Source organism: Sturnus vulgaris, chromosome 37 (genome assembly GCF_052056855.1).
Source record: "Sturnus vulgaris isolate bStuVul1 chromosome 37, bStuVul1.hap1, whole genome shotgun sequence".
NCBI classification, from domain to species: Eukaryota; Metazoa; Chordata; class Aves; order Passeriformes; family Sturnidae; genus Sturnus; species Sturnus vulgaris.
Window position 1 is genome coordinate 432516 of NC_142279.1, and position 25805 is coordinate 458320.

At 51.8% G+C, this 25805-nt stretch overlaps 2 protein-coding genes across 2 annotated transcripts in view; both read right to left on the bottom strand.

Moving 5' to 3' along the window:
* Nucleotides 1-15156, bottom strand: LOC148220488 (kallikrein-14-like). Its single transcript, XM_088155331.1, has 7 exons — nucleotides 15023-15156; nucleotides 11524-11708; nucleotides 8163-8219; nucleotides 5627-5774; nucleotides 4184-4500; nucleotides 3189-3325; nucleotides 1-267 (listed from the first exon to the last, which is right to left on the bottom strand). Exons 2-7 carry the CDS (start codon nucleotides 11666-11668, stop codon nucleotides 115-117), a joined length of 957 nt encoding a protein of 318 aa, XP_088011457.1. The 5' UTR covers nucleotides 11669-11708; nucleotides 15023-15156; the 3' UTR covers nucleotides 1-114.
* Nucleotides 15151-25805, bottom strand: part of FBL (fibrillarin rRNA 2'-O-methyltransferase) — a 16065-nt gene continuing 5410 nt past the window's right edge. The window contains exons 5-9 of the mRNA XM_088155317.1: nucleotides 25316-25486; nucleotides 21933-22065; nucleotides 20230-20342; nucleotides 17619-17764; nucleotides 15151-15349 (exon numbers count right to left, since the gene is read on the bottom strand). Coding sequence (XP_088011443.1) covers nucleotides 15328-15349; nucleotides 17619-17764; nucleotides 20230-20342; nucleotides 21933-22065; nucleotides 25316-25486 — 585 coding nt within the window. The 3' untranslated portion in view covers nucleotides 15151-15327. The remainder of the gene's footprint in view (nucleotides 15350-17618; nucleotides 17765-20229; nucleotides 20343-21932; nucleotides 22066-25315; nucleotides 25487-25805) is intronic.

Genomic DNA, 25805 nt, shown 5'->3' on the forward strand with positions numbered 1-25805 from the left:
GATTTTGAGGCGATTTTTTTGTTTTTTATTTGGGATTTCGGGGTGGATTTTTTGGGGGGCATTTTCAGGCTCTCGGGGGGCACCCCTGGATGTTTGGGGGCCGTTTTTTGGGGGTCAGTTCTGGGCCATGGTGGCTCGCAGCCAGCGGCTGTAGCGGCACAGGTTGACGTAGACCCCCGGCTTCTGGGGGTCCCCGCACACCCCCGGCCCCCAGGAGGTGACCCCCTGCAGGCGCCCGTTGCACATCAGGGGACCCCCGGAATCGCCCTGGGGGGACAAAATTTGGGGAGGGGGGGGGAAGGGGAGGGGTCAGGGGTGAGACTCCCGCAAAAAAAAAAAAAAAAAAAAAAAAAAAAAAAAAAATTCAGAGAAAATCCGAGAGGATTCGACCCCAAAAAACCCCGAAATCGCCCCAAAAAATGAGCCCGGAGGGGGGGAAATGCAAGAAAGGGACACGAAATCGGCAGGAATTGACCCAAAACCGACCCAGATTGACCCAAAATTACCCTAAAGTGACCCCAAATCGCCCAAATCGACCCGAAATCATCTCAAACTGACCCAAAATCGCCCCAAATTGACCCAAAATCGACCCAGATTGACCCAAAATTACCCGAAAGTGACCCCAAATGGCCCAAATCGACCCGAAATCGGCACGAATTGACCCAAAATCGCCACAAATTGACCCAAAATCGACCCAGATTGACCCAAAATCGCCACGAATTGACCAAAAATTACCCTGATTTCACCCAAAATCCCCCCAAACTGACCCAAAATCATCTCAAAGTGACCCCAAATCCCCCAAATTGACCCAAAATTGCCCTAAATTGACCCCAAATAGCCAGGAATTGACCCAAAAACCGACCCAGATTGACCCAAAATTGCCCTGAATTGACTCAAAATTGCCTCAAAATGCCCAAAATTGCCCCAAACTGACCAAAAATACAAACTGACCCAAAATCGCCACAAATTGACCCCAAAACCGACCCAGATTGACCCAAAATTGACCTGAATTGACTCAAAATTGCCCCAAATTGACTCAAAATTGCCCCAAATTAACCCAAAATTACCCTGAATTGACCCCAAATCCCCCAAATTGTCCTAAAATTGCCCTAAAATGACCAAAAATCATCTCAAAGTGACCCAAAATCCCCCAAATTGACCCAAAATTGCCCCAAATTGACCCCAAATCGTCCCAAATTGATCCAAAATCCCCCAGATTGACCCAAAATTGCCCTGAATTGACTCAAAATTGCCTCAAAATGCCCAAAATTGCCCCAAATTGACCCAAAATCGTCCCAAAGTGACCCAAAATTACCCCAAATTGACCCCAAAGCCCCCAAATTGACCCGAAATCGCCACGAATTGACCCAAAATCCCCCAGTTTGACCCAAAATTGCCCTGAATTGACTCAAAATTGCCTCGAAATGCCCAAAATTGCCCCAAATTGACCCAAAATCATCTCAAACTGACCCAAAATCCCCCCAGATTGACCCAAAATTGCCCCAAACTGACCAAAAACACAAATGGACCCAAAATCGCCACAAATTGACCCAAAAACCGACCCAGATTGTCCCAAAATTGCCCCGAATTGACTCAAAATTGTCTCAAAATGCCCCAAATCGCCCCAAATTGACCCAAAACCGACCCAGATTGACCCAAAGTCGCCACGAATTGACCCAAAATCCCCCCAAACTGACACAAAATTGCCCCAAATTGACCCAAAATTGTCACAAATTGACCCAAAATCCCCGAAATTCCCAAAATCCCCCCACAGTGACCCCAAATCCCCCAAATTGACCCAAAACCGACTCAGATTGACCCAAAACCACCCAAAATTGACCCAAATTTGTCCTAAAGTGACCCAAAATCCCCCCACAGTGACCCAAAATCCCCCAAATTGACCCAAAATTGCCCCAAATTGACCCAAAATTGCCCCAAATTGACCCAAAACCGACCCAGATTGACCCAAAATTGCCCTGAGTTGACTCAAAATCCCCAAAATTGCCCAAAATGACCCAAAATTGCCCCAAAATTGTTCCAAAATTGCCCCAAACTGATTCAAAATTTCCCAAAATGTCCCAAAATGTCCCAAAATGACCCAAAATGACCCAAAAAAGGCCCCAAATTCACCCAAAATTCCCCCAAATCTCCCAAATTCACCTGGGATCGAGCCCCAATCACCTCACCTGTCCCATCCCTCACCTGTATCACACCTGTCCTGATCATCTCACCTGTATCACACCTGTATCACACCTGTCCCATCTCACCTGTATCACACCTGTCCCATCCCTCACCTGTATCACACCTGTCCTGATCATCCCACCTGTATCACACCTGTATCACACCTGTATGACACCTCTCCAGTCTCACCTGTATCACACCTGTCTCACCTGTCCCATCTCACCCAGCAGGTGTCAGCACAGCTCTGGGGCTCTCCTGCACACACCTGTCCCATCCCACACCTGTCCCATCCCACACCTGTCCCATCCCACACCTGTCTCACCTGTCCCATCTCACCTGTCCCATCCCACACCTGTCCCATCCCACACCTGTCCCATCTCACACCTGTCTCACCTGTCCCATCTCACCTATCCCATCCCACACCTGTCTCACCTGTCCCATCTCACACCTGTCCCATCCCACACCTGTCTCACCTGTCCCATCTCACACCTGTCCCATCTCACACCTGTCCCGTCTCACCTGTCCCATCTCACCTGTCCCATCTCACACCTATCCCATCTCACACCTGTCCCATCCCACACCTGTCTCACCTGTCCCATCTCACCTATCCCATCCCACACCTGTCTCACCTGTCCCATCTCACACCTGTCCCATCCCACACCTGTCTCACCTGTCCCATCTCACACCTGTCCCATCTCACACCTGTCCCGTCTCACCTGTCCCATCTCACCTGTCCCATCTCACACCTATCCCATCTCACACCTGTCCCATCCCACACCTGTCTCACCTGTCCCATCTCACCTATCCCATCCCACACCTGTCTCACCTGTCCTATCTCACCTGTCCCATCCCACACCTGTCCCACCTGTCCCATCCCACACCTGTCTCACCTGTCCCATCACACCTGTCCCATCCCACACCTGTCTCACCTGTCCCATCCCACACCTGTCTCACCTGTCCCATCTCACCTGTCCCATCCCACACCTGTCTCACCTGTCCCGTCTCACCTGGCAGGTGTCGGCGCGGCTCCGGGGCTCTCCGGCACAGACCATGTTGGGGGTGATGGAGTCGGGGTAGATGCGGCGACAGGTGAGCTCAGGTATGATCCTCACCTGGCTGCAGTGCAGGTCCTTGGGGAACGTCACTGTGGGGACACACCTGGGGTCACACCTGGGGACACACCTGGGCAGGTAACAGCTGATCTGAGCTCTCACCTGTGCCCAGGTAACCCCATATTCCACCTCTCACCTGTCCCAGGTGTGACTCACCTGTGCCCTGTCCCTCACCTGACCCTCACCTGTCCCAGGTGTTTCTCACCTGTCCCAGGTGTGTCTCACCTGTCCCCCTGTCCCTCACCTGACCCTCACCTGTCCCAGGTGTGTCTCACCTGTCCCCCTGTCCCTCACCTGTCCCAGGTGTGTCTCACCTGTCCCTGTCCCTCACCTGTCTCTGTCCCTCACCTGTCCCCCTGTCCCTCACCTATCTCAGTTGTGTCTCACCTGTCCCACCCCCCTCACCTGTCCCAGGTGTGTCTCACCTGTCCCCCCTGTCCCTCACCTGTCCCAGGTGTGTCTCACCTGTCCCACCCCCCTCACCTGTCCCAGGTGTGTCTCACCTGTCCCTCACCTGTCCCAGGTGTGTCTCACCTTTCCCACCCCCCTCACCTGTCCCAGGTGTGTCTCACCTGTCCCCTCTGTCCCTCACCTGTCCCAGGTGTGTCTCACCTGTCCCCCCTGTCCCTCACCTGTCCCCCCTGTCCCTCACCTGTCCCAGGTGTGTCTCACCTGTCCCCCTGTCCCTCACCTGTCCCCAGGTGTGTCTCACCTGTCCCCCCTGTCCCTCACCTGTCCCAGGTGTGTCTCACCTGTCCCCCTGTCCCTCACCTGTCCCCAGGTGTGTCTCACCTGTCCCCCCTGTCCCTCACCTGTCCCCAGGTGTGTCTCACCTGTCCCCCCTGTCCCTCACCTGTCCCAGGTGTGTCTCACCTGTCCCTGTCCCTCACCTTCGGGGCTGGTGGTGGATCCCCAGCCGGAGATCTGGCAGGTGGTTCCGGGTGGGGCGCAGGTGTGAGCCAGCGGCAGGGGGCTCACCTGGCGGCTCAGGTGTGCGGGCACCTGCAGCCGCAGCAGCATCAGGTCCCCGTCCTTGGAGCTCTCGTTGTAGCCGGGGAAGCGAAAGATCCGCAGGGAGCGGCGCCGCTGCTCACCTGGCCCAGGTGAGGCCTCACCTGCCCCCGGAGGCTCACCTGGTTCGTCCAGGGGGGGCTCACCTGGGCGCACCTGGTGGCGACCGCGGCCGCCCAGGCGGACGGTGATGGGGCTGTGGGGGGAGGGGACAGGTGAGACGGGTGAGATATGGACAGGTGAGACAGGACAGGTGAGACATGGACAGGTGAGACATGGACAGGTGAGACAGGTGAGACAGGACAGGTGAGACAGGACAGGTGAGACATGGACAGGTGAGATATGGACAGGTGAGACAGGTGAGACATGGACAGGTGAGATATGGACAGGTGAGACAGGTGAGACAGGACAGGTGAGATATGGACAGGTGAGACAGGTGAGACATGGACAGGTGAGACATGGACAGGTGAGACAGGTGGGACAGGACAGGTGAGACAGGTGAGATATGGACAGGTGAGACATGGACAGGTGACACAGGTGGGACAGGAGCCCCAGGTGAGCCCGTTACCTGTCCATGTCAGCCCAACCCACACCCAGGTGTGACTTGGGCCCCTCCCTTTGTGCCCAGGTGAGCCCTCCCCCATGCTCAGGTGTACCCAGGTGTCTCCCAGGTGTATCACAATTGTATCCCAGCTGTCCCCCCAGGTGTCCCCCAGCTGTCCCCAGGTATATCCCAGGTGTATCCAGGTGTGTCCCAGGTGTCCCCAGGTGTCCCCAGCTGTCCCCAGGTGTGCCCAGGTGTGTCCCAGCTGTCCCCAGCTGTCCCCAGGTGTGTCCCCAGGTGTGTCCCCAGCTGTCCCCAGGTGTGTCCCCAGGTGTGTCCCCAGGTGTCCCCAGGTGTGTCCCAGCTGTCCCAGGTGTCCCCAGGTGTGTCCCAGCTGTCCCCATGTGTGTCCCAGGTGTCCCCAGGTGTGTCCCAGGTGTGTCCCAGCTGTCCCCAGGTGTGTCCAGGTGTGTCCCCCCCATACCCAGGTGTGCCCAGGTATATCCCAGGTGTGCCCAGGTGTATGTTAGGTGTCCCCAGGTGTGTCCCAGCTGTCCCAGGTGTGTCCCCAGGTGTGTCCCAGGTGTGTCCCAGGTATCCCCAGGTGTGTCCCAGGTGTGTCCCAGCTGTCCCCAGGTGTGTCCCAGCTGTCCCAGCTGTCCCCAGGTGTGTCCCCAGGTGTGCCCAGGTGTGTCCCAGGTATCCCCAGGTGTGTCCCCAGGTGTGTCCCAGCTGTCCCAGGTGTGTCCCCAGGTGTGTCCCCGTTACCTGTCCGTACCCGGGGGCGTGGCAATGCGCCGCCGTCAGGACCCACCTGGGCGCCACCAGGGTCCCCCCGCAGACGAAACGGCGACCCCGGAACAGAGCGGCCTGCCAAGGTGGGGCACAGGTGTGCCCGTCCAGCACCCACCTGGCCACCCGCGCACCTGTGGGCACAGGTGAGCCACGGTGGGGCACAGGTGAGCCAAGGTGGGGCACAGGTGAGCCACGGTGGGGCACAGGTGAGCCACGGTGGGGCACAGGTGAGCCAGGGTGGGGCACAGGTGAGCCATGGTGGGGCACAGGTGAGCCAAGGTAGGCACAGGTGAGCCAAGGTGGGCACAGGTGAGCCAAGGTAGGCACAGGTGAGCCAGGGTGGGGCACAGGTGAGCCAGGGTGGGCACAGGTGAGCCAAGGTGGGGCACAGGTGAGCCAGGGTGGGGCACAGGTGAGGTTTGGGGAGTCCCAGGTGAGGTTTGAGTTCCCTCAGGTGAGGTTTGGGTCACTCAGGTGAGGTTTGGGGTCACTCAGGTGAGGTTTGGGTCACTCAGGTGAGGTTTGGGGTCACTCAGGTGAGGTTTGAGTTGCCCAGGTGAGTTTCAGGTGTCTCAGGTGAGGTTTGGGGTCACTCAGGTGAGGTTTGGGGTCACTCAGGTGAGGTTTGGCTCTCACAGGTGAGTTTGGGGTGGGCCCAGGTGAGTTTTGCAGTGATTCAGGTGAGGTTTGAGTTCCCTCAGGTGAGTCTTGGGTCCCCAGATGAGTTTTGGGTCACTCAGGTGAGGTTTGAATTCCTCAGGTGAGTTTTGGGTCCCCAGGTGAGCTCTGGGCTCCCCCAGGTGAGTTTCAGGTGCCTCAGGTGAGGTTTTGGGTCACTCAGGTGAGGTTTGGGCTCCCCCAGGTGAGTTTTGGGTCACTCAGGTGAGGTTTTGGGTCACTCAGGTGAGGTTTAGGTCACTCAGGTGAGGTTTGGCTCTCACAGGTGAGGTTTGGGGTGGGGACAGGTGAGTTTTGCAGTGATTCAGGTGAGGTCTTTGTTCCCCAGGTGAGCTTTGGGCTCCCCCAGGTGAAGTTTGAGTTCCCCCAGGTGAATTTTTGGGCTCCCCAGGTGAGTTTTGGGGATCCCCCAGGTGAGATTTGGGATCCTCAGGTAAATTTTGGGATCCACCAGGTGTTTTTTGGGCTCCCCAGGTGATTTTTTGGGGCCACTCAGGTGAATTTTGGGTTCCCCAGGTGACTTTCGGGGTCCCCCAGGTGAGTTTTGGGTCCCCCAGGTAAATTTTGGGTCGCCCAGGTGAGTTTTTGGTGTCTCAGGTGAGTTTTAGGTCCCCCCAGGTGTTATTTTTGGCATCCCCAGGTAAATTTTTGGTGTCCCCAGGTGAGTTTTGGGGTCCCCAGGTAAATTTTGGGGTCCCCAGGTGAATTTTTGGGGTCCCCCAGGTGAGTTTTGGGGTCCCCAGGTGAATTTTGGGGTCCCCCAGGTGAATTTTTGGGGTCCCCAGGTGAGTTTTGGGGTCCCCAGGTGAGTTTTTAGGTCCCCCCAGGTGGTGTTTTTGGGTCCCCCCAGGTGTTTTAGGATCCCCAGGTGAGTTTTGGGGTCCCCAGGTAAATTTTGGGGTCCCCCAGGTGAATTTTTGGGGTCCCCAGGTGAGTTTTGGGGTCCCCCAGGTGAGTTTTTAGGTCCCCCCAGGTGGTGTTTTTGGGTCCCCCCAGGTGTTTTAGGATCCCCAGGTGAGTTTTTGGGGTCACTCAGGTGAGTTTGGGGTCCCCCAGGTGAATTTTTGGGGTCCCCAGGTGAGTTTTGGGGGTCCCCAGGTGAGTTTTTAGGTCCCCCCAGGTGGTGTTTTTGGGTCCCCCCAGGTGTTTTAGGATCCCCAGGTGAGTTTTGGGGTCCCCAGGTAAATTTTGGGGTTCCCCAGGTGACTTTCGGGGTCCCCCAGGTGAGTTTTGGGTCCCCCAGGTAAATTTTGGGTCGCCCAGGTGAGTTTTTGGTGTCTCAGGTGAGTTTTAGGTCCCCCCAGGTGTTATTTTTGGCATCCCCAGGTAAATTTTTGGTGTCCCCAGGTGAGTTTTGGGGTCCCCAGGTAAATTTTGGGGTCCCCAGGTGAATTTTTGGGGTCCCCCAGGTGAGTTTTGGGGTCCCCAGGTGAATTTTGGGGTCCCCCAGGTGAATTTTTGGGGTCCCCAGGTGAGTTTTGGGGTCCCCAGGTGAGTTTTTAGGTCCCCCCAGGTGGTGTTTTTGGGTCCCCCCAGGTGTTTTAGGATCCCCAGGTGAGTTTTGGGGTCCCCAGGTAAATTTTGGGGTCCCCCAGGTGAGTTTGGGGTCCCCAGGTGAGTTTTTGGGGTCCCCCCAGGTGAATTTTGGTGTCCCCCAGGTGTTTTTGGGGTCCCCCAGGTAAATTTTGGGGTCCCCCAGGTAAATTTTGGGGTCACTCAGGTGAATTTTGGGGTCCCCCAGGTGAGTTTGGGGTCCCCAGGTGAGTTTTGGGGTCCCCAGGTGAGTTTTGGTGTCCCCCAGGTGAATTTTTGGGGTCCCCCAGGTGTTTTTGGGGTCTCACCTGAGGCCGGGGGCAGCAGGAGGAGGAGGAGGAGCAGGAGCCGCATCCCGAGGGATTCTGGGAAAAAAAAAAAAAAAAAAAAAAAAAAAGGGAATTCTGGGGAAAAAATGGGAAATTTGGGAAATAAATGGGAAATTTGGGAAAAATGGGAATTGTGGGAAAAATGGAATTCTGGGAAAAAAATGGAATTCTGGGAAAAAAATGGGAAATTTGGGGAAAATGGGAATTCTGGGAAAAATGGGAATTCTGGGAAAAGAAATGGGAAATTAGGGAAAGAAATCGGGAATTTTGGGAAAAATGGAATTCTGGGAAAGAAATGGGATTGTGGGAAAAATGGGAAATTTGGGAAAAATGGGAAATTTCGGGGAAAGAAATGGGAATTCTGGGAAAAATGGGAATTCTGGGAAATAAATGGAATTATGGGGAAAAGGGAAAATTTGGGGAAAATGGGAATTATGGGAAAAATGGAATTCTGGGAAAAATGGGAAATTTGGGGAAAATGGGATTCTGGGAAATAAATGGGAAATTTGGGAAAAAGGGAAAATTTGGGGAAATAAATGGGGATTATGGGGAGAGAAAATGGGAATTTGGGGGGAAAATTTGGGAATTTTGGGGAAATAAATGGGATTTTTTGGGGGAAAAAAAGGGAATTTGGGGAAAAATGGGGATTTTGGGAAGAAAAATGGGAAATTTGGGGAAAAAAAATGGGAAATTTGGGAGAAAAATTGGGAAATTTGGGGGAAAAATTGGGAATTTTGGGAGGGAAATTTGGGAATTCTGGGGGAAAATGGGAATTTGGGGAAATAAATAGGAATTTTAGGAAGAAAAAAGGGAATTTGCAGGAAAAAATGGGAATTTTGGGGGGGGAAAATGGGGATTTTGGGGAAATAAATGGGAATTTTGTGGGGAAAATGGGGATTTTAGGAAGGAAAAAAGGGAATTTGGGAGAAAAAAGGGAATTTTGGGAGAGAAATCAGGAATTTTGGGAGGGAAAACGCGGATTTTGGGGGGGAAAAAATGGGAATTTGGGGTTTGGGGAACGGGAATTTTGGGCAAAATGGGAATTTTGGGGGGAAAGGGGGAAAAAGGAAAAAAGGGAAAAAAGAAAAGAAGGGAAAAAGGGAAATGGGGGAAAGAAAAAAGGGGAAAAGGGAAAAAAATGGGAAAAAAATGGGAAAAAAATGGGAAAAAAAGGGGAAGGGGAAAGGGAATAAAAAGGGGAAAAAATTGAAAATTGGGAAAAAAGGAGGAAAAAATGGGAAAAAAGGGAAAAAAGGGGGAAAAATGGGAAAAAAAGAAAAAAAAAGGGAAAGAAGGGAAGGAAAAAAGGAAAAAAAAGGAGAAAAAAATTGGGGAAAAAAGTCCCGGGAAAAGGGGGGGGGAGGGGAAATCGGGAAGGGGGAGGGGAAAGGGGGGGAGGGGCGGGAACGGGAATTGGGGAGCAGGGAAAGCCCAAACCCAAAATTCCACCCGGAAATCCCAAAATTCCACCCGGAAATCCCAAAATTCCACCCAAAACCCCCAAAATTCCACACAAAAACCCCAAAATTCCACCCAAAACCCCCAAAATTCCACCCAAAAATCCCAAAATTCCACCCAAAAACTCCAAAATTCCACCCGGAAATCCCAAAATTCCACCCAAAAACCCCAAAATTCCACCCAAGAACCCCAAAATTCCACCCAAAAATCCCAAAATTCCACCCAAAAACTCCAAAATTCCACCCGGAAATCCCAAAATTCCACCCAAAAACCCCAAAATTCCACCCAAAAACTCCAAAATTCCAGCCGGAAATCCCAAAATTCCACCCAAAAACCCCAAAATTCCACCCAAAAACTCCAAAATTCCAGCCGGAAATCCCAAAATTCCACCCAAAAGCCCCAAATTCCACCCAAAAGCCCCCAAAATCCACCCGGGTACCCCAAAAATCCTCTCGGGAATCCAAAAATTCCACCCGGGAATGCCAAAATTCCCAGGAAACCCCAAAATTCCAGGCGGGAACCCCAAAATTCCCAGGAAACCTCGAAATTCCATCCAAAAAACCCAAAATTCCACCCAAAAACCCCCAAAAATCCACCAAGGAACCCCAAAATTCCACCCGGAAATCCCAAAATCCCCAAGAAACCCCAAAATTTCAGCCGAGAATCCCAAAATTCCACCCAGGAACCCCAAAATTCCCGGGATCTTCCTGGAATTCCAAAAAAATCCCCCAGGAAAATCCCAAAATTCCCTCGGAAAACCCCAAAATTCCGCCGGAAAATTCCAAAATTTCCCCTGGAAAATCCCAAAATCCTCTCGGGATCCCCTGAAAACCCCAAAATTCCCCCAGAAAATCCCAAAATTCTTTTGGAAAAATCCCAAAATCCCCCTGAAAACCCCAAAATCCTCCCGGAAAATCCCAAAATTCCCCCAGGAAACCCCAAAATCCTCTCGGGATCACCTGAAAATCCCAAAATTTCCCCGGAAAATCCCAAAATTCCCCCAGAAAATCCCAAAATTCTTTTGGAAAAATCCCAAAATCCCCCTGAAAACCCCAAAATCCTCCCGGAAAATCCCAAAATTCCTTCGGAAAATCCCAAATATCCCCCAGGAAACCCCAAAATCTCCCCGGAAAATCCCAAAATTCTTTTGGATAATCCCAAATTTCCCAGGAAACCCCAAAATTCCCTCGGGTTCACCTGAAATGCCCCCGGAAAATCCCAAAATTTCCCCTGGAAAATCCCAAAATCCTCTCGGGATCACCTGAAAACCCCAAAATTCACCCAGAAAATCCCAAAATTCTTCTGGAAAAATCCCAAATCCTCCCGGAAAATCCCAAAATTCCCTCAGGAAACCCCAAAATCCTCTCGGGATCACCTGAAAATCCCAAAATTCTTTGGAAAATCCCCAAATCCTCCCGGAAAATCCCAAAATCCCCTCGGGATCACCGGAAAATCCCCAAATCCTCCCAGAAAATCCCAAAATTCCTCTCGGGATCACCTGAAAATCCCAAAATTCCCCCGGAAAATCCCAAAATTCTTATGGAAAACCCCAAAATTCCCCCAGGAAACCCCAAAATCCTCCCGGAAAATCCCAAAATTCCTTCGGAAAAGTCCCCAAATCCCCCTGAAAATCCCAAAATTTCCCCGGAAAATCCCAAAATTCCCCCGGAAAATCCCAAAATCCTCCCGGAAAATCCCCAAATCCTCTCGGGATCACCTGAAATGCCCCCGGAAAATCCCAAAATTTTCCCGGAAAATCCCCAAATCCTCTCGGGATCACCTGAAAATCCCAAAATTCCTTCGGAAAATCCCAAAATTCCCCCGGAAAATCCCAAAAAATCCCCTCGGGACCCCCCAAAATTCCCGATCCCGGATTTCTCACCTGTCCCGATCCCGATCCCGATCCCGGAATCTTCGGCAATCCTCGGGAACCCTCGGGAACCCTCGGCAATCCTCGGGAATTCTCGGGAATTCTCGGCAGGAGGAGGAGGAGGAGGGGGAGGGGGAGGAGGAAGCGCCGCTCTCATCCCAAAATTCCCTCCCGGGAGCGCCAGAGGGGGAAAAATCCTAAAAAAATGGGGAAAATTCCCAAAAAAAAAGGGGGAAAAATTCCCCAAAAAATGGGGGAGAAATCCTAAAAAAAATGGGGAAAATTCCCGAAAAAATTGGGGAAAAATTCCCTAAAAAATGGGGAAAATTCCCAAAAAAAAAAGGGGAGAAATCCTAAAAAAATGGGGAAAATTCCCGAAAAAATTGGGGAGAAATTCCCGAAAAAATTGGGGAAAATTCCCGAAAAAATGGGGGAAAATTCCCCCAAAAATGGGGAAAAATTCCCCAAAAAATGGGGGAGAAATCCTGGAAAACGGGGGGAAAATCCCGAAAAAATGGGGGAAAATTCCCAAAAAAAGGGGGGAGAAATCCTAAAAAATGGGGGAGAATAATCCTAAAAAAATGGGGGAAAAAATCCCAAAAAAGGGGGGAGGAAATCCTGGAAAATGGGGGGAAATTCCCCCAAAAATGGGGAAGAAATCCCAAAAAATGGGGGAAAATCCCTCAAAAATGGCGGAAAAAAATCCTGGAAAAATGGGAAAAAATCCCAAATATTGGGGAGGAAAATCCCAAAAAAAGGGGGGAAAAAAATCCCAAAAAAATGGGGAAGAAATCCCCAAAAAATGGAAAAATAAAAATAAAAAAAATTTGGAAAAATCCCCAAAAATGAGAGGAAAATTCTGGAAATTTGGGGAAATTCCCAAAAATGGGGAAAATTCCCCCCAAAAATGAGGAGGAAAATCCCAAAAAATTGGGGAAATCCCAAAATAAAAAAGGGAAAAAAAATCCCCAAAAATGGGGAAAAAACGGGAGAATCCAATCCCAGTTCAAACCAGTTCAAACCAGTCCAAACCAGTTCAATCTCAGTTCATCCCAGTTCATCCCAGTTCAATCCCAGTTCATCCCAGTTCATCCCAGTTCATCCCAGTCCATCCCAGTTCATCCCAGTCCAAACCAGTTCAATCCCAGTCCAAACCAGTTCAATCCCAGTTCATCCCAGTCCAATCCCAGTTCATCCCAGTTCATCCCAGTTCAATCCCAGTTCATCCCAGTCCATCCCAGTTCATCCCAGTCCATCCCAGTTCATCCCAGTCCATCCCAGTTCAATCCCAGTTCATCCCAGTCCATCCCAGTTCATCCCAGTCCAAACCAGTTCAATCCCAGTTCATCCCAGTCCATCCCAGTCCAAACCAGTTCAATCCCAGTTCACCCCAGTTCATCCCAGTTCAATCCCAGTCTGTCCCAGTTCAATCCCGGTTCATCCCAGTTCATCCCAGTCCAAACCAGTTCAATCCCAGTTGCTCCCAGTCCAATTCCAGTATCCCCCAGTTCATCCCAGTCCATCCCAGTTGCTCCCAGTCCATCCCAGTTGCTCCCAGTCCATCCCAGTTTATCCCAGTCCATCCCAGTTCAATCCCAGTCCAATCCCAGTACCCCCCAGTTTATCCCAGTCCATCCCAGCCCCCTCCCAGTTCATTCCCAGTTCAATCCCAGTCCAATCCCAGTACCCCCCAGTTTATCCCAGTCTATCCCAGTTCATCCCAGTTCAATCCCAGTCCCTCCCAGTTCCCCCCGGGCCGGTCGGGCTCTCCCAGTTCCCGATCCCAGTTGGCCCCAGTCCCAAACTGGGCGGGACTGGGAGCGGCCGCGCTGACTCAGCACCTCCGGGGCCTCCAACTGGGAAACTCCCAGTTCAAACCAGTTCAAACCAGTTCAGCCCAGCGCCCTCCCAGTTCATCCCAGTTCATCCCAGTAACCCTCGAGATCCCTCCCAGTTCCCCTCCAGTTCATCCCAGTGCTCCCAGTAAGGCCCAGACCCGTCCCAGTATCCCCTCCCAGTGCTCCCAGTTCATGCCAGTTCATTCCCAGTAACCTTCAATCCCCTCCCAGTTCGATCCCAGTTCATCCCAGTTCATCCCAGTAACCCTCTGCACTCAGTTCCTCCCAGTACACCCCAGTTACTCCTCCCAGTTCATCCCAGTAACCCCCAGTTCATCCTCCCAGTCCATCCCAGTCCATCCCAGTAACCCTCAATCCCCTCCCAGTAACCCCTGAGTTCCCTCCCAGTCCCCTCCCAGTGCTCCCAGTTCATCCCAGTAAGGCCCAGACCCATCCCAGTATCCCCTCCCAGTGCTCCCAGTTCATCCCAGTAACCTTCAATCCCCTCCCAGTTCAATCCCAGTTCATCCCAGTCCATCCCAGTAACCCTCAATCCCCTCCCAGTTCGATCCCAGTTTGATCCCAGTTCATCCCAGTCCATCCCAGTAACCCTCTGCACTCAGTTCCTCCCAGTACACCCCAGTTACTCCTCCCAGTTCATCCCAGTAACCCCCAGTTCATCCTTCCAGTGCTCCCAGTTCAGCCCAGTTCATCCCAGTAACCTCACAGACCCCTCCCAGTTCATCCCAGTCACCCTCAATCCTCTCCCAGTAACCCCTGAGTTCCCTCTCAGTCCCTTCCCAGTGCTCCCAGTTCATCCCAGTTCATCCCAGTAAGGCCCAGACCCATCCCAGTATCCCCTCCCAGTGCTCCCAGTTCATCCCAGTAACCTTCAATCCCCTCCCAGTTCAATCCCAGTTCATCCCAGTCCATCCCAGTTCAATCCCAGTCCATCCAAATCCCTCCCAGTTCATCCCAGTCCATCCCAGTAACCCTCAATCCCCTCCCAGTAACCCCTGAGTTCCCTCCCAGTCCATCCCAGTCCCTCCCAGTCCATCCCAGTTGCCTCCCAGTTCAACCCCAGTAACCCTCAATCCCCTCCCAGTCCATCCCAGTAACCACCAAAACCCTCCCAGTTCACCCCAGTTCAATCCCAGTTCATTCCCAGTTCACCCCAGTTCAATCCCAGTTCCCTCCCAGTCCATCCCAGTAAGGCCCAGACCCATCCCAGTATCCCCTCCCAGTTCCCCCCCAGGCCTTATTTAACCGTCATTAATTAACCCCGTCATTAATTAACCCCGTCATTAATTAACCCCATTAATTAAAACGGCAACGAATCAACCCTGCGGCTAATTAACCGCTCCCATTAATTAATTAACCCCAATTAACATCTCCCAGTCCAAAAATTAACCCGAAGAATTAATTAAAAACCCCGCTCTGCCCTTAATTAACTCAATCCCCACTTAATTAACAAATTAACTCCAATTAAGGCACGCCTGTAATTATTCACCCCCCACTAATTAGATAAATTAATTAATAACCTCCCAGTAATTAGCATGCCCAGGAATTCATTAACCCCTCACAGCAATTAATCACCCCTAATTAATGAAAGCTAACTGATTAACCCTTCACAGCAATTAATAACCCTTAATTAATAAAAGCGAATTAATTACCTGCAGCGAGCAGCCTTTAATTAATTAATCATTAATAATTCCATTAATGCCCCGAATCCCTTTCACTACCCCATTAACCACGCCCCCACCCATTAATCAAGCCCTGATTAATTAATTAACGACGCCAATTAACCAATTTTCCTTTATTTAACAAAACCCCCCCCGGGCCCCCCCCCCCCCACCCCTCACACCCGGAACCGCTTCCGGGTCAGGCCACGCCCACTTCCGGATCAGCGGCGAGCACTTCCGGCCTAGGCCACGCCCCCGCTGTTGGCGGCCCCTGGCGGGCCGGAGGTGCGATGACGTCATTTCTCCTTCGGAGGGGGCCTGGGGGGAGAGAGGGGCCGTGAGCACCAGAATAAACCAGTCTGGACCAGTATAAACCAGTATGGACCAGTATGGACCAGAATAAACCAGTACGGACCAGTATGGACCAGTATAAACCAGTATGGACCAGTATAAACCGGCACGGACCACTATAAACCAGTATGGACCAGTATAAACCACTATGGACCAGTATAGACCAGTACGGACCAGTATGGACCAGTACAGACCAGTACAAACCAGTACAGAGCAGTTGCACACCCAGGGCCCTCCCAGTATAACCCAGTCCCTCCCAGTCCCATTTTCACCCCCAAAATCCCCATTTTTCACCCCAAAACCGCCATTTTTGAGCCCAAACCTCCCATTTTTTCCCCTCCCAGTGCCTCCCAGTATAACCCAGACCATCCCAGTAAAAACCAGTCCCTCCCAGTATCCCCCAGTCCCCTCTTTACCCCCAAAATTCCCATTTTCACCCCCAAAATCCCCGTTTTTCACCCCAAAACCGCCATTTTTGAGCCCAAACCTCCCGTTTTTTCCCCTCCCAGTATAACCCAGTCCATCCCAGTATAAACCAGTTCATCCCAGTCCCCCCCAGTCCCCTCTTTACCCCCAAAATCCCCGTTTTTCACCCCAAAACCGCCATTTTTGTGCCCAAACCTCCCGTTGTTTCCCCTCCCAGTATAACCCAGTATAACCCAGTCCCCCACAATCCCTTCCCAGTATAAACCAGTCCCATTTTCACCCCCAAAATTCCCATTTTTCACCCCAAAACCGCCATTTTTGAGCCCTAAACCTCCCATTTTTTCCCCTCCCAGTTCCTCCCAGTATAAACCAGTCCCTCCCAGTATAAACCAGTTCATCCCAGTCCCCCCCCAGTCCCCTCTTTACCCCCAAAATTCCCATTTTCACCCCCAAAATCCCCATTTTTCACCCCAAAACCGCCATTTTTGAGCCCTAAACCTCCCATTTTTTCCCCTCCCAGTTCCTCCCAGTATAACCCAGACCATCCCAATATAACCCAGTCCCTCCCAGTCCCCTTTTCACCCCCAAAATCCCCATTTTTCACCCCCAAAATCCCCATTTTTCACCCCAAAACCGCCATTTTTGAGCCCAAACCTCCCATTTCTTCGCCTCCCAGTCCCTCCCAGTATAACCCAGTCCATCCCAGTAAAAACCAGTCCCTCCCAGTATCCCCCAGTCCCCTCTTTACCCCCAAAATCCCCATTTTCACCCCCAAAATCCCCGTTTTTCACCCCAAAACCGCCATTTTTGAGCCCTAAACCTCCCATTTTTTCCCCTCCCAGTTCCTCCCAGTATAAACCAGTACAACCCAGTCCCCCACAATCCCTTCCCAGTCCCTCCCAGTCCCATTTTCACCCCCAAAATTCCCATTTTCACCCCCAAAATCTCCATTTTTCACCCCAAAACCGCCATTTTTGAGCCCAAACCTCCCATTTCTTCCCCTCCCAGTATAACCCAGTCCATACCAGTATAAACCAGTTCATCCCAGTCCCCCCCCAGTCCCATTTTCACCCCCAAAATCCCCATTTTTCACCCCAAAACCGCCATTTTTGAGCCCTAAACCTCCCATTTCTTCCCCTCCCAGTTCCTCCCAGTATAACCCAGACCATCCCAATATAAACCAGTCCCTCCCAGTCCCCTTTTCACCCCCAAAATCCCCATTTTCACCCCCAAAATCCCCGTTTTTCACCCCAAAACCGCCATTTTTGAGCCCAAACCTCCTGTTTTTTCCCCTCCCAGTCCATACCAGTATAAACCAGTTCATCCCAGTCCCCCCCCAGTCCCCTCTTTACCCCCAAAATTCCCATTTTCACCCCCAAAATCCCCGTTTTTCACCCCAAAACCGCCATTTTTGAGCCCTAAACCTCCCATTTTTTCCCCTCCCAGTCCCTCCCAGTATAAACCAGTACAACCCAGTCCCCCACAATCCCTTCCCAGTCCCTCCCAGTCCCTCCCAGTCCCCTTTTCACCCCCAAAATCCCCATTTTCACCCCCAAAATCCCCATTTTTCACCCCAAAACCGCCATTTTTGTGCCCAAACCTCCCGTTGTTTCCCCTCCCAGTATAACCCAGTCCATCCCAGTATAAACCAGTTCATCCCAGTCCCTCCCAGTCCCATTTTCACCCCCCAAATCCCCATTTTCACCCATAAAATCCCCATTTTTCACCCCAAAACCGCCATTTTTGTGCCCAAACCTCCCGTTTTTTCCCCTCCCAGTCCATCCCAGTATAACCCAGTATAACCCAGTACCGGTAGACGCCGACCACCACGGCGTGGTCCCTCTCGTAGGGCTCCAGGGTGAGCTGCTCCTGCGGCTTCATCCTCTCGGCCGTCATCTTCCTCACCTCGCCCGCGAACACGGCCTCGGCCGGCGCCGTCGAGTCGATGCAGTTGGCCTGGGGAACCGGGACCGGGCTTAGAACCGGTTCTGGCCGGATTGGAACCGGGTCTGGCCGGATTGGAACCGGGTCTGGCCGGACTGGAACCGGGTCTGGCCGGTTTAGAACCGGGTCTGGCCGGATTGGAACCGGGTCTGGCCGGATTGGAACCGGGTCTGGCCGGACTGGAACCGGGTCTGGCCGGATTGGAACCGGGTCTGACCAGTTTGGAACTGGGTCTGACCAGTTTGGAACCGGTTCTGGCCGGATTGGAACCAGTTCTGACCGGATTGGAACCGAGTCTGACCAGTTTGGAACCGGGTCTGACCGGATTGGAACCGGGTCTGGCCAGATTGGAACCGGTTCTGACCAGTTTGGAACCAGTTCTGGCCGGATTGGAACCGGGTCTGACCGGACTGGAACCGGGTCTGACCGGACTGGAACCGGGTCTGACCGGACTGGAACCAGTTCTGGCCGGATTGGAACCGGTTCTGACCAGTTTGGAACCAGTTCTGGCCGGTTTGGAACCGGGTCTGACCGGACTGGAACCGGGTCTGACCGGTTTGGAACCGGAACCGATCCCTTAGGACTGGTTCTGGCCGGTCTGCAACCGGTCCTGGCCGCTTTGGAACCAGTTCTGACCGGATTGGAACCGGTTCTAACCGGTTTAGAACCGGGTCTGACCGGATTGGAACTGGGACCAACTCCTTAGAACCGGTTCTGGCTGGTTTGGAACCGGTTCTGACCGGTTTGGAACCGGGCCCAACTCCTTAGAACCGGTTCTGGCCGGTTTGAAACCAGTTCTGACCAGTTTGGAACCAGTTAAACAGCAGTTAGAACCAGTTTGGAACCAGTTAGGGCCAGTTAGAACCAGTTAAACACCAGTTAGAACCAGTTAAATGCCACTTAGAACCGGTTAGAACCAGTTTGGGCCAGTTACATGGCAGTCAAAACCAGTTCAGCACCAGTCAGAACCAGTTCAACACCAGTAAGAGCCCGTCAGAGCCATTAAATGGCAGTTAGAACCAGTGAAAACCAGTTCAAACCAGTTCAACACCAGTCAGGACCAGTTCAGCACCACTCAGAACCGGTTAGAACCGGTTATCAGCAGTTCAAACCAGTTAAAACCAGTTCAACACCAGTCAGGACCAGTTAAACACCACTTAGAACCAGTTAGAGCTGGTTAAATGGCAGTAAAAACCAGTTCAAACCAGTTCAGACCAGTTAGAGCCACTTAGAACCAGTTAAACACCAGTTAGAACCGGTTAGAACCAGTTAAACACCAGTTAAAACCAGTTAACACCACTTAGAACCAGTTAGAACTGGTTAAACATCAGCTAAAACCAGTTCAGTCTCAGTTCAGCACCAGTCAGAACCAGTTCAAACCAGTTAGAACCAGTTAAATGCCGCTTAGAACCACTCAGAACCAGTTAAACGGCAGGTAAAACCAGTTCAAACCAGTTCAATCCCAGTTTAACACCAGAAAGAACCAGTTCAGCATCGCTTAGAACCAGTCAGAGCCGGTACTGGCTTATACTGGTCTGTACTGGTTTATACTGGTTTATACTGGTCTATACTGGTTTGTACCTTGATGGAGATGAGGAAGTGCCCCCCGCAGCGCAGGAAGTGATGTGTGTGTGCTCTGTACTGGTCTGTACTGGTCTGTACTGGTCCATACTGGTCCATACTGGTTTATACTGGTCTATACTGGTCCATACTGGTCCATACTGGTTTATACTGGTTTGTACCTTGATGGAGATGAGGAAGTGCCCCCCGCAGCGCAGGAAGTGATGTGTGTGTGCTCTGTACTGGTCTGTACTGGTTTATACTGGTCTATACTGGTTTATACTGGTTTATACTGGTTTATACTGGTTTATACTGGTTTATACTGGTTTGTACCTTGATGGAGATGAGGAAGTGCCCCCCGCAGCGCAGGAAGTGATTTGTGTGTGCTCTGTACTGGTCTGTACTGGTCTGTACTGGTTTATACTGGTCTATACTGGTCTATACTGGTCCGTACCTTGATGGAGATGAGGAAGTGCCCCCCGCAGCGCAGGAAGTGAAGTGTGTGTGCTCTGTACTGGTCTGTACTGGTCTGTACTGGTCCATACTGGTCCATACTGGTCTATACTGGTCCATACTGGTCCATACTGGTTTATACTGGTTTGTACCTTGATGGAGATGAGGAAGTGCCCCCCGCAGCGCAGGAAGTGATGTGTGTGTGCTCTGTACTGGTCTGTACTGGTCCATACTGGTCTGTACTGGTCTGTACTGGTCTATACTGGTCTATACTGGTCCATACTGGTTTATACTGGTCTATACTGGTTTGTACCTTGATGGAGATGAGGAAGTGCCCCCCGCAGCGCAGGAAGTGATGTGTGTGTGCTCTGTACTGGTCTGTACTGGTCTATACTGGTCCATACTGGTCTATACTGGTCCATACTGGTCCATACTGGTTTATACTGGTCTATACTGGTTTGTACCTTGATGGAGATGAGGAAGTGCCCCCCGCAGCGCAGGAAGTGATGCGCGTTCAGGGCCACGATCCGCGTCTGGTCCGGCTGCGCCACGTCAGCAAAAATCACATCCACCATGCCTGGGACACGGGGTAATTAGCCCCAATTAATTAATTCATTAGCCCTAATTAATTAGCCCCAATTATCCCAAATTCATTACCCCGAATTTTCCCAGACGATCCCAAATTCATTATCCCGAATTATCCCAAATTAATTATCCCAAATGTCCCCAAATTAATGATGCCAAATTATCCCAAATCATCCCAAATTTATTATCCCAAATTAATTACCCCAAATTAATGATCCCAAATGATCCCAAATGATCCCAAATTAATGATCCCAAATGATCCCAAATGATCCCAAATTAATGATCCCAAATGACCCTAAAATAATTGTCCCAAATAATCCCAAATTTATTATCCCAAATTAATTACCCCAAATTAATTATCCCGAATTATCCCAAATTAATGACCCCGAGTTATCCCAAATTAATGATCCCAAATTATCCCGGAATTTGGGCCAAAAATCCTGGAATTCCCCCCAAAATTTGTTATTCCTGACCAATCAGCACGCGGTATTTGTGATCACTGACCAATGAGCACGCGGTATTTGTGATCACTGACCAATGAGCATGCGGTATTTGTGCTCTGGCCAATCACAACGCGGTATCTGTGATCCCTGACCAATCAGCACGCGGTATTTTTTCACTGACCAATGAGCATGCGGTATTTGTGCTGTGACCAATCAGAACGCAGTATCTGTGATCACTGACCAATGAGCATGCGGTATTTGTGCTCTGACCAATCAGAATGCGGTATTTTTTGACTGACCAATGAGCACGCGGTATTTGTGGGACTGACCAATGAGCATGCGGTATTTGTGCTGTGACCAATCAGAAGGCAGTATCTATGATCACTGACCAATGAGCATGCGGCATTTTTGGCACTGACCAATGAGCATGCGGTATTTTTTGCTCTGACCAATCAGAACGCGGTATCTATGATCACTGACCAATCAGCATGCGGTATTTGTGATCACTGACCAACGAGCACGCGGTATTTTTTGCTCTGACCAATCAGAATGCGGTATTTTTTCACTGACCAATGAGCATGCGGTATTTGTGCTGTGACCAATCAGAATGCAGTATCTATGATCACTGACCAATCAGAATGCAGTATCTATGATCACTGACCAATCAGAATGCGGTATCTATGATCACTGACCAATGAGCATGCAGTATTTGTGCTGTGACCAATCAGAATGCGGTATTTGTGGGACTGACCAATGAGCATGCGGTATTTGTGCTGTGACCAATCAGAATGTGGTATTTGTGGGACTGACCAATGAGCACGCGGTATCTATGATCACTGACCAATGAGCATGCGGTATTTGTGGGACTGACCAATGAGCATGCGGTATTTGTGCTCTGACCAATCAGAATGCGGTATCTATGATCACTGACCAATGAGCATGCGGTATTTGTGGGACTGACCAATGAGCATGCGGTATTTGTGGGACTGACCAATGAGCATGCGGTATTTGTGCTCTGACCAATCAGAATGCGGTATTTTTTGCTCTGACCAATCAGAATGCGGTATTTTTTTGACTGACCAATGAGCATGCGGTATTTGTGCTCTGACCAATGAGCATGCGGTATTTGTGGGACTGACCAATGAGCATGCGGTATTTGTGGGGGTGCCGCGCGTCCTCGATCACGGGCACGACGTTCGTTCGTTTCTTGGCCACGTTGAGCAGGTCCCGGCCCGAGCGGTGCGAGAACTCCACGGCGTAGACCACGCCCTCCTGGCCACGGCCAATGGCAACAAACGGCAACAAAGGGCACCCACGGGTCACCAAATGGCACCCACGGGTCACCAAAGGTCACCAAACGTCACCCACGGGTCACCAAAGGTCACCAAAGGTCACCAAAGGTCACCAAATGGCACCCAGGGGTCACCAAATGGCACCCACGGGTCACCAAAGGTCACCAAAGGTCACCAAAGGTCACCAAATGGCACCCAGGGGTCACCAAATGGCACCCACGGGTCACCAAATGGCACCCACGGGTCACCAAAGGTCATCAAAGGTCACCCAGGGGTCACCAAAGGTCATCAAAGGTCACCCAGGGGTCACCAAAGGTCACCCACGGGTCACCAAAGGTCACCAAATGTCACCCACGGGTCACCCATGGGTCACCAAAGGTCACCCAGGGGTCACCAAATGTCACCAAAGGTCACCAAAGGTCACCCACGGGTCACCAAAGGTCACCCAGGGGTCACCAAAGGTCACCAAAGGTCACCAAAGGTCACCCACGGGTCACCAAAGGTCACCCAGGGGTCACCAAAGGTCACCAAAGGTCACCAAATGTCACCCACGGGTCACCAAAGGTCACCCACGGGTCACCAAAGGTCACCCAGTGGTCACCAAAGGTCACCAAATGGCACCCAGGGGTCACCAAAGGTCACCCTCGGGTCACCAAATGTCACCAAAGGTCACCAAATGGCACCCAGGAGTCACCAAAGGTCACCCTCGGGTCACCAAATGTCACCCACGGGTCACCAAAGGTCACCAAAGGTCACCCAGGGGTCACCAAAGGTCACCAAATGTCACCCACGGGTCACCCAGGGGTCACCAAATGTCACCCAGGGGTCACCAAATGTCATCAAACGTCACCCAGGTGTCACCAAAGGTCACCAAATGTCACCCAGGGGTCACCAAATGTCACCAAATGTCACCCATTGGGTCAGGAAATGTCACCAAATGTCACCAGGGACACCCATGGGTCACCAAATGTCACCAAATGTCAGCCATGGGTCACCAAAGGCAATCAAATGTCAGCAAATGTCACCCATGGGTCAGGAAATGTCACCAAAGGTCATCAAATGTCACCAAACGTCACCCATGGGTCATCAAACGTCATCAAATGTCACCCATAGGTCAGAAAATGTCACCAAATGTCACCAAACGTCACCCATGGATCAAGAAATGTCACCAAAGGTCACCAAATGTCACCAAATGTCACCAATGGGTCAGGAAATGTCACCAAGTGTCATCAAATGTCACCAAACGTCACCCAGGGGTCACCAAATGTCAATAAACGTCACCAAACATCATCAAATGTCACCCAATGTCACCCTCGGGTCACCAAACGTCACCAAATGTCACCCATGGGTCACCAAATGTCACCAAACCTCATCAAATGTCACCCAATGTCACCCTCGGGTCACCAAACGTCACCAAATGTCACCCATGGGTCACCAAACGTCACCAAACGTCACCAAAGGTCACCCATGGGTCACCAAATGTCACCAAACCTCATCAAATGTCACCCTTGGGTCACCCTCGGGTCACCAAAGTCCACCCAGGGTCACCTGGAGACGGCACCACGAGACAGCACCAGGAGCCTGGGGACACCAGATCGGTGTCACCTGTCCCAGGTGTGCCCAGGTGTGTGTGTCACCTGTCCCAGGTGTGTGTGTTACCTGTCCCAGGTGTGTGTTACCTGTCCAGGTGTGTGTGTCACCTGTCCCAGGTGTGTGTGTCACCTGTCCCAGGTGTGTGTGTAACCTGTCCCAGGTGTGTTACCTGTCCCAGGTGTGTGTGTTACCTGTCCCAGGTGTGTTACCTGTCCCAGGTGTCTGTGTTACCTGTCCCAGGTGCGTGTGTTACCTGTCCCAGGTGTGTGTAACCTGTCCCAGGTGTATCCAGGTGTGTGTTACCTGTCCCAGGTGTGTGTTACCTGTCCCAGGTGTGTGTGTTACCTGTCCCAGGTGTGTGTGTTACCTGTCCCAGGTGTGTTACCTGTCCCAGGTGTCTGTGTTACCTGTCCCAGGTGTGTGTGTTACCTGTCCCAGGTGTGTGTAACCTGTCCCAGGTGTATCCAGGTGTGTGTTACCTGTCCCAGGTGTGTGTGTTACCTGTCCCAGGTGTGTGTTACCTGTCCCAGGTGTGTGTGTTATCTATCCCAGGTGTGTGTGTCACCTGTCCCAGGTGTGTGTGTCACCTGTCCCAGGTGTGTGTGTTACCTGTCCCAGGTGTGTGTGTCACCTGTCCCAGGTGTGTGTGTTACCTGCCCAGGTGTGTGTGTCACCTGTCCCAGGTGTGCCCAGGTATACCCAGGTGTGTGTGTTACCTATCCCAGGTGTGCACAGGTGTGTGTGTCACCTGTCCCAGGTGTGCGTGTTACCTGTCCAGGTGTGTGTGTCACCTGTCCCAAGTGTGTGTTACCTGTCCAAGCTGTGCCCAGGTGTGTGCGTTACCTGTCCCAGGTGTGTGTTACCTGTCCAGGTGTGTGTGTTACCTGTCCCAGGTGTGTGTGTCACCTGTCCCAGGTGTGCGTGTTACCTGTCCCAGGTGTCTGTGTTACCTGTCCCAGGTATGTGTGTTACCTGCCCAGGTGTGTGTGTTACCTGTCCAGGTGTGTGTGTTACCTGTCCCAGGTGTGTGTGTTACCTGTCCAGGTGTGTGTGTTACCTGCCCAGGTGTGTGTTACCTGTTCCAGGTGTGTGTGTCACCTGTCCCAGGTGTGCCCAGGTGTGTGTGTTACCTGTTCCAGGTGTGTGTGTTACCTGTCCCAGGTGTGCGTGTTACCTGTCCAGGTGTGTGTGTCACCTGTCCCAGGTGTGTGTGTTACCTGTCTCAGGTGTGTGTTACCTGTTCCAGGTGTGTGTTACCTGCCCAGGTGTGTGTGTTACCTGTCCCAGGTGTCTGTGTTACCTGTTCCAGGTGTGTGTTACCTGTCCAGGTGTGTGTGTCACCTGTCCCAGGTGTGTGTGTTACCTGTCCAGGTGTGTGTTACCTGTCTCAGGTGTGTGTTACCTGCCCAGGTGTGTGTGTAACCTGTCCCAGGTGTGTGTTACCTGTCCAGGTGTGTGTGTCACCTGTCCCAGGTGTGTGTTACCTGTCCAGGTGTGTGTGTTACCTGCCCAGGTGCGTGTGTCACCTGTCCCAGGTGTGCCCAGGTGTGCGTGTTACCTGTCCAGGTGTGTGTGTTACCTGTCCCAGGTGTGTGTGTTACCTGTCCAGGTGTGTGTTACCTGTCCAGGTGCGTTACCTGGCCCACGATGTCGGACACGTGGCTCACGGTGGTACCTGAGGCGGCTCCCAGGTAGAGCACCTTGGCTCCGGGCCGGATGTGGATGCGGTCGATGCCCCCCAGGATCGCGGCCGCCAGCTTGGAACGGAACGGGTTCCACGCCCGGTACTCGACCGACGTGTCCCCGTCCTGGAAACCAGTACGGACCAGTTTAAACCAGTATAAACCAGTATGGACCAGTATGAGCCCATATAACCCAGTATAACCCAGTATAGCCCAGTATAGCCCAGTATAACCCAGTATAACCCAGTATAACCCAGTATAACCCAGTATAACCCAGCAAATCCCAAACCCCTGGAGGGTTCCACGCCCGGTACTCGATGGACGTGTCCCCGTCCTGGAAACCAGTACGGACCAGTTTAAACCAGTACAGACCAGTTTAAACCAGTACGGACCAGTACAAACCAGTATAAACCCATATAACCCAGTATGACTCCATATAACCCAG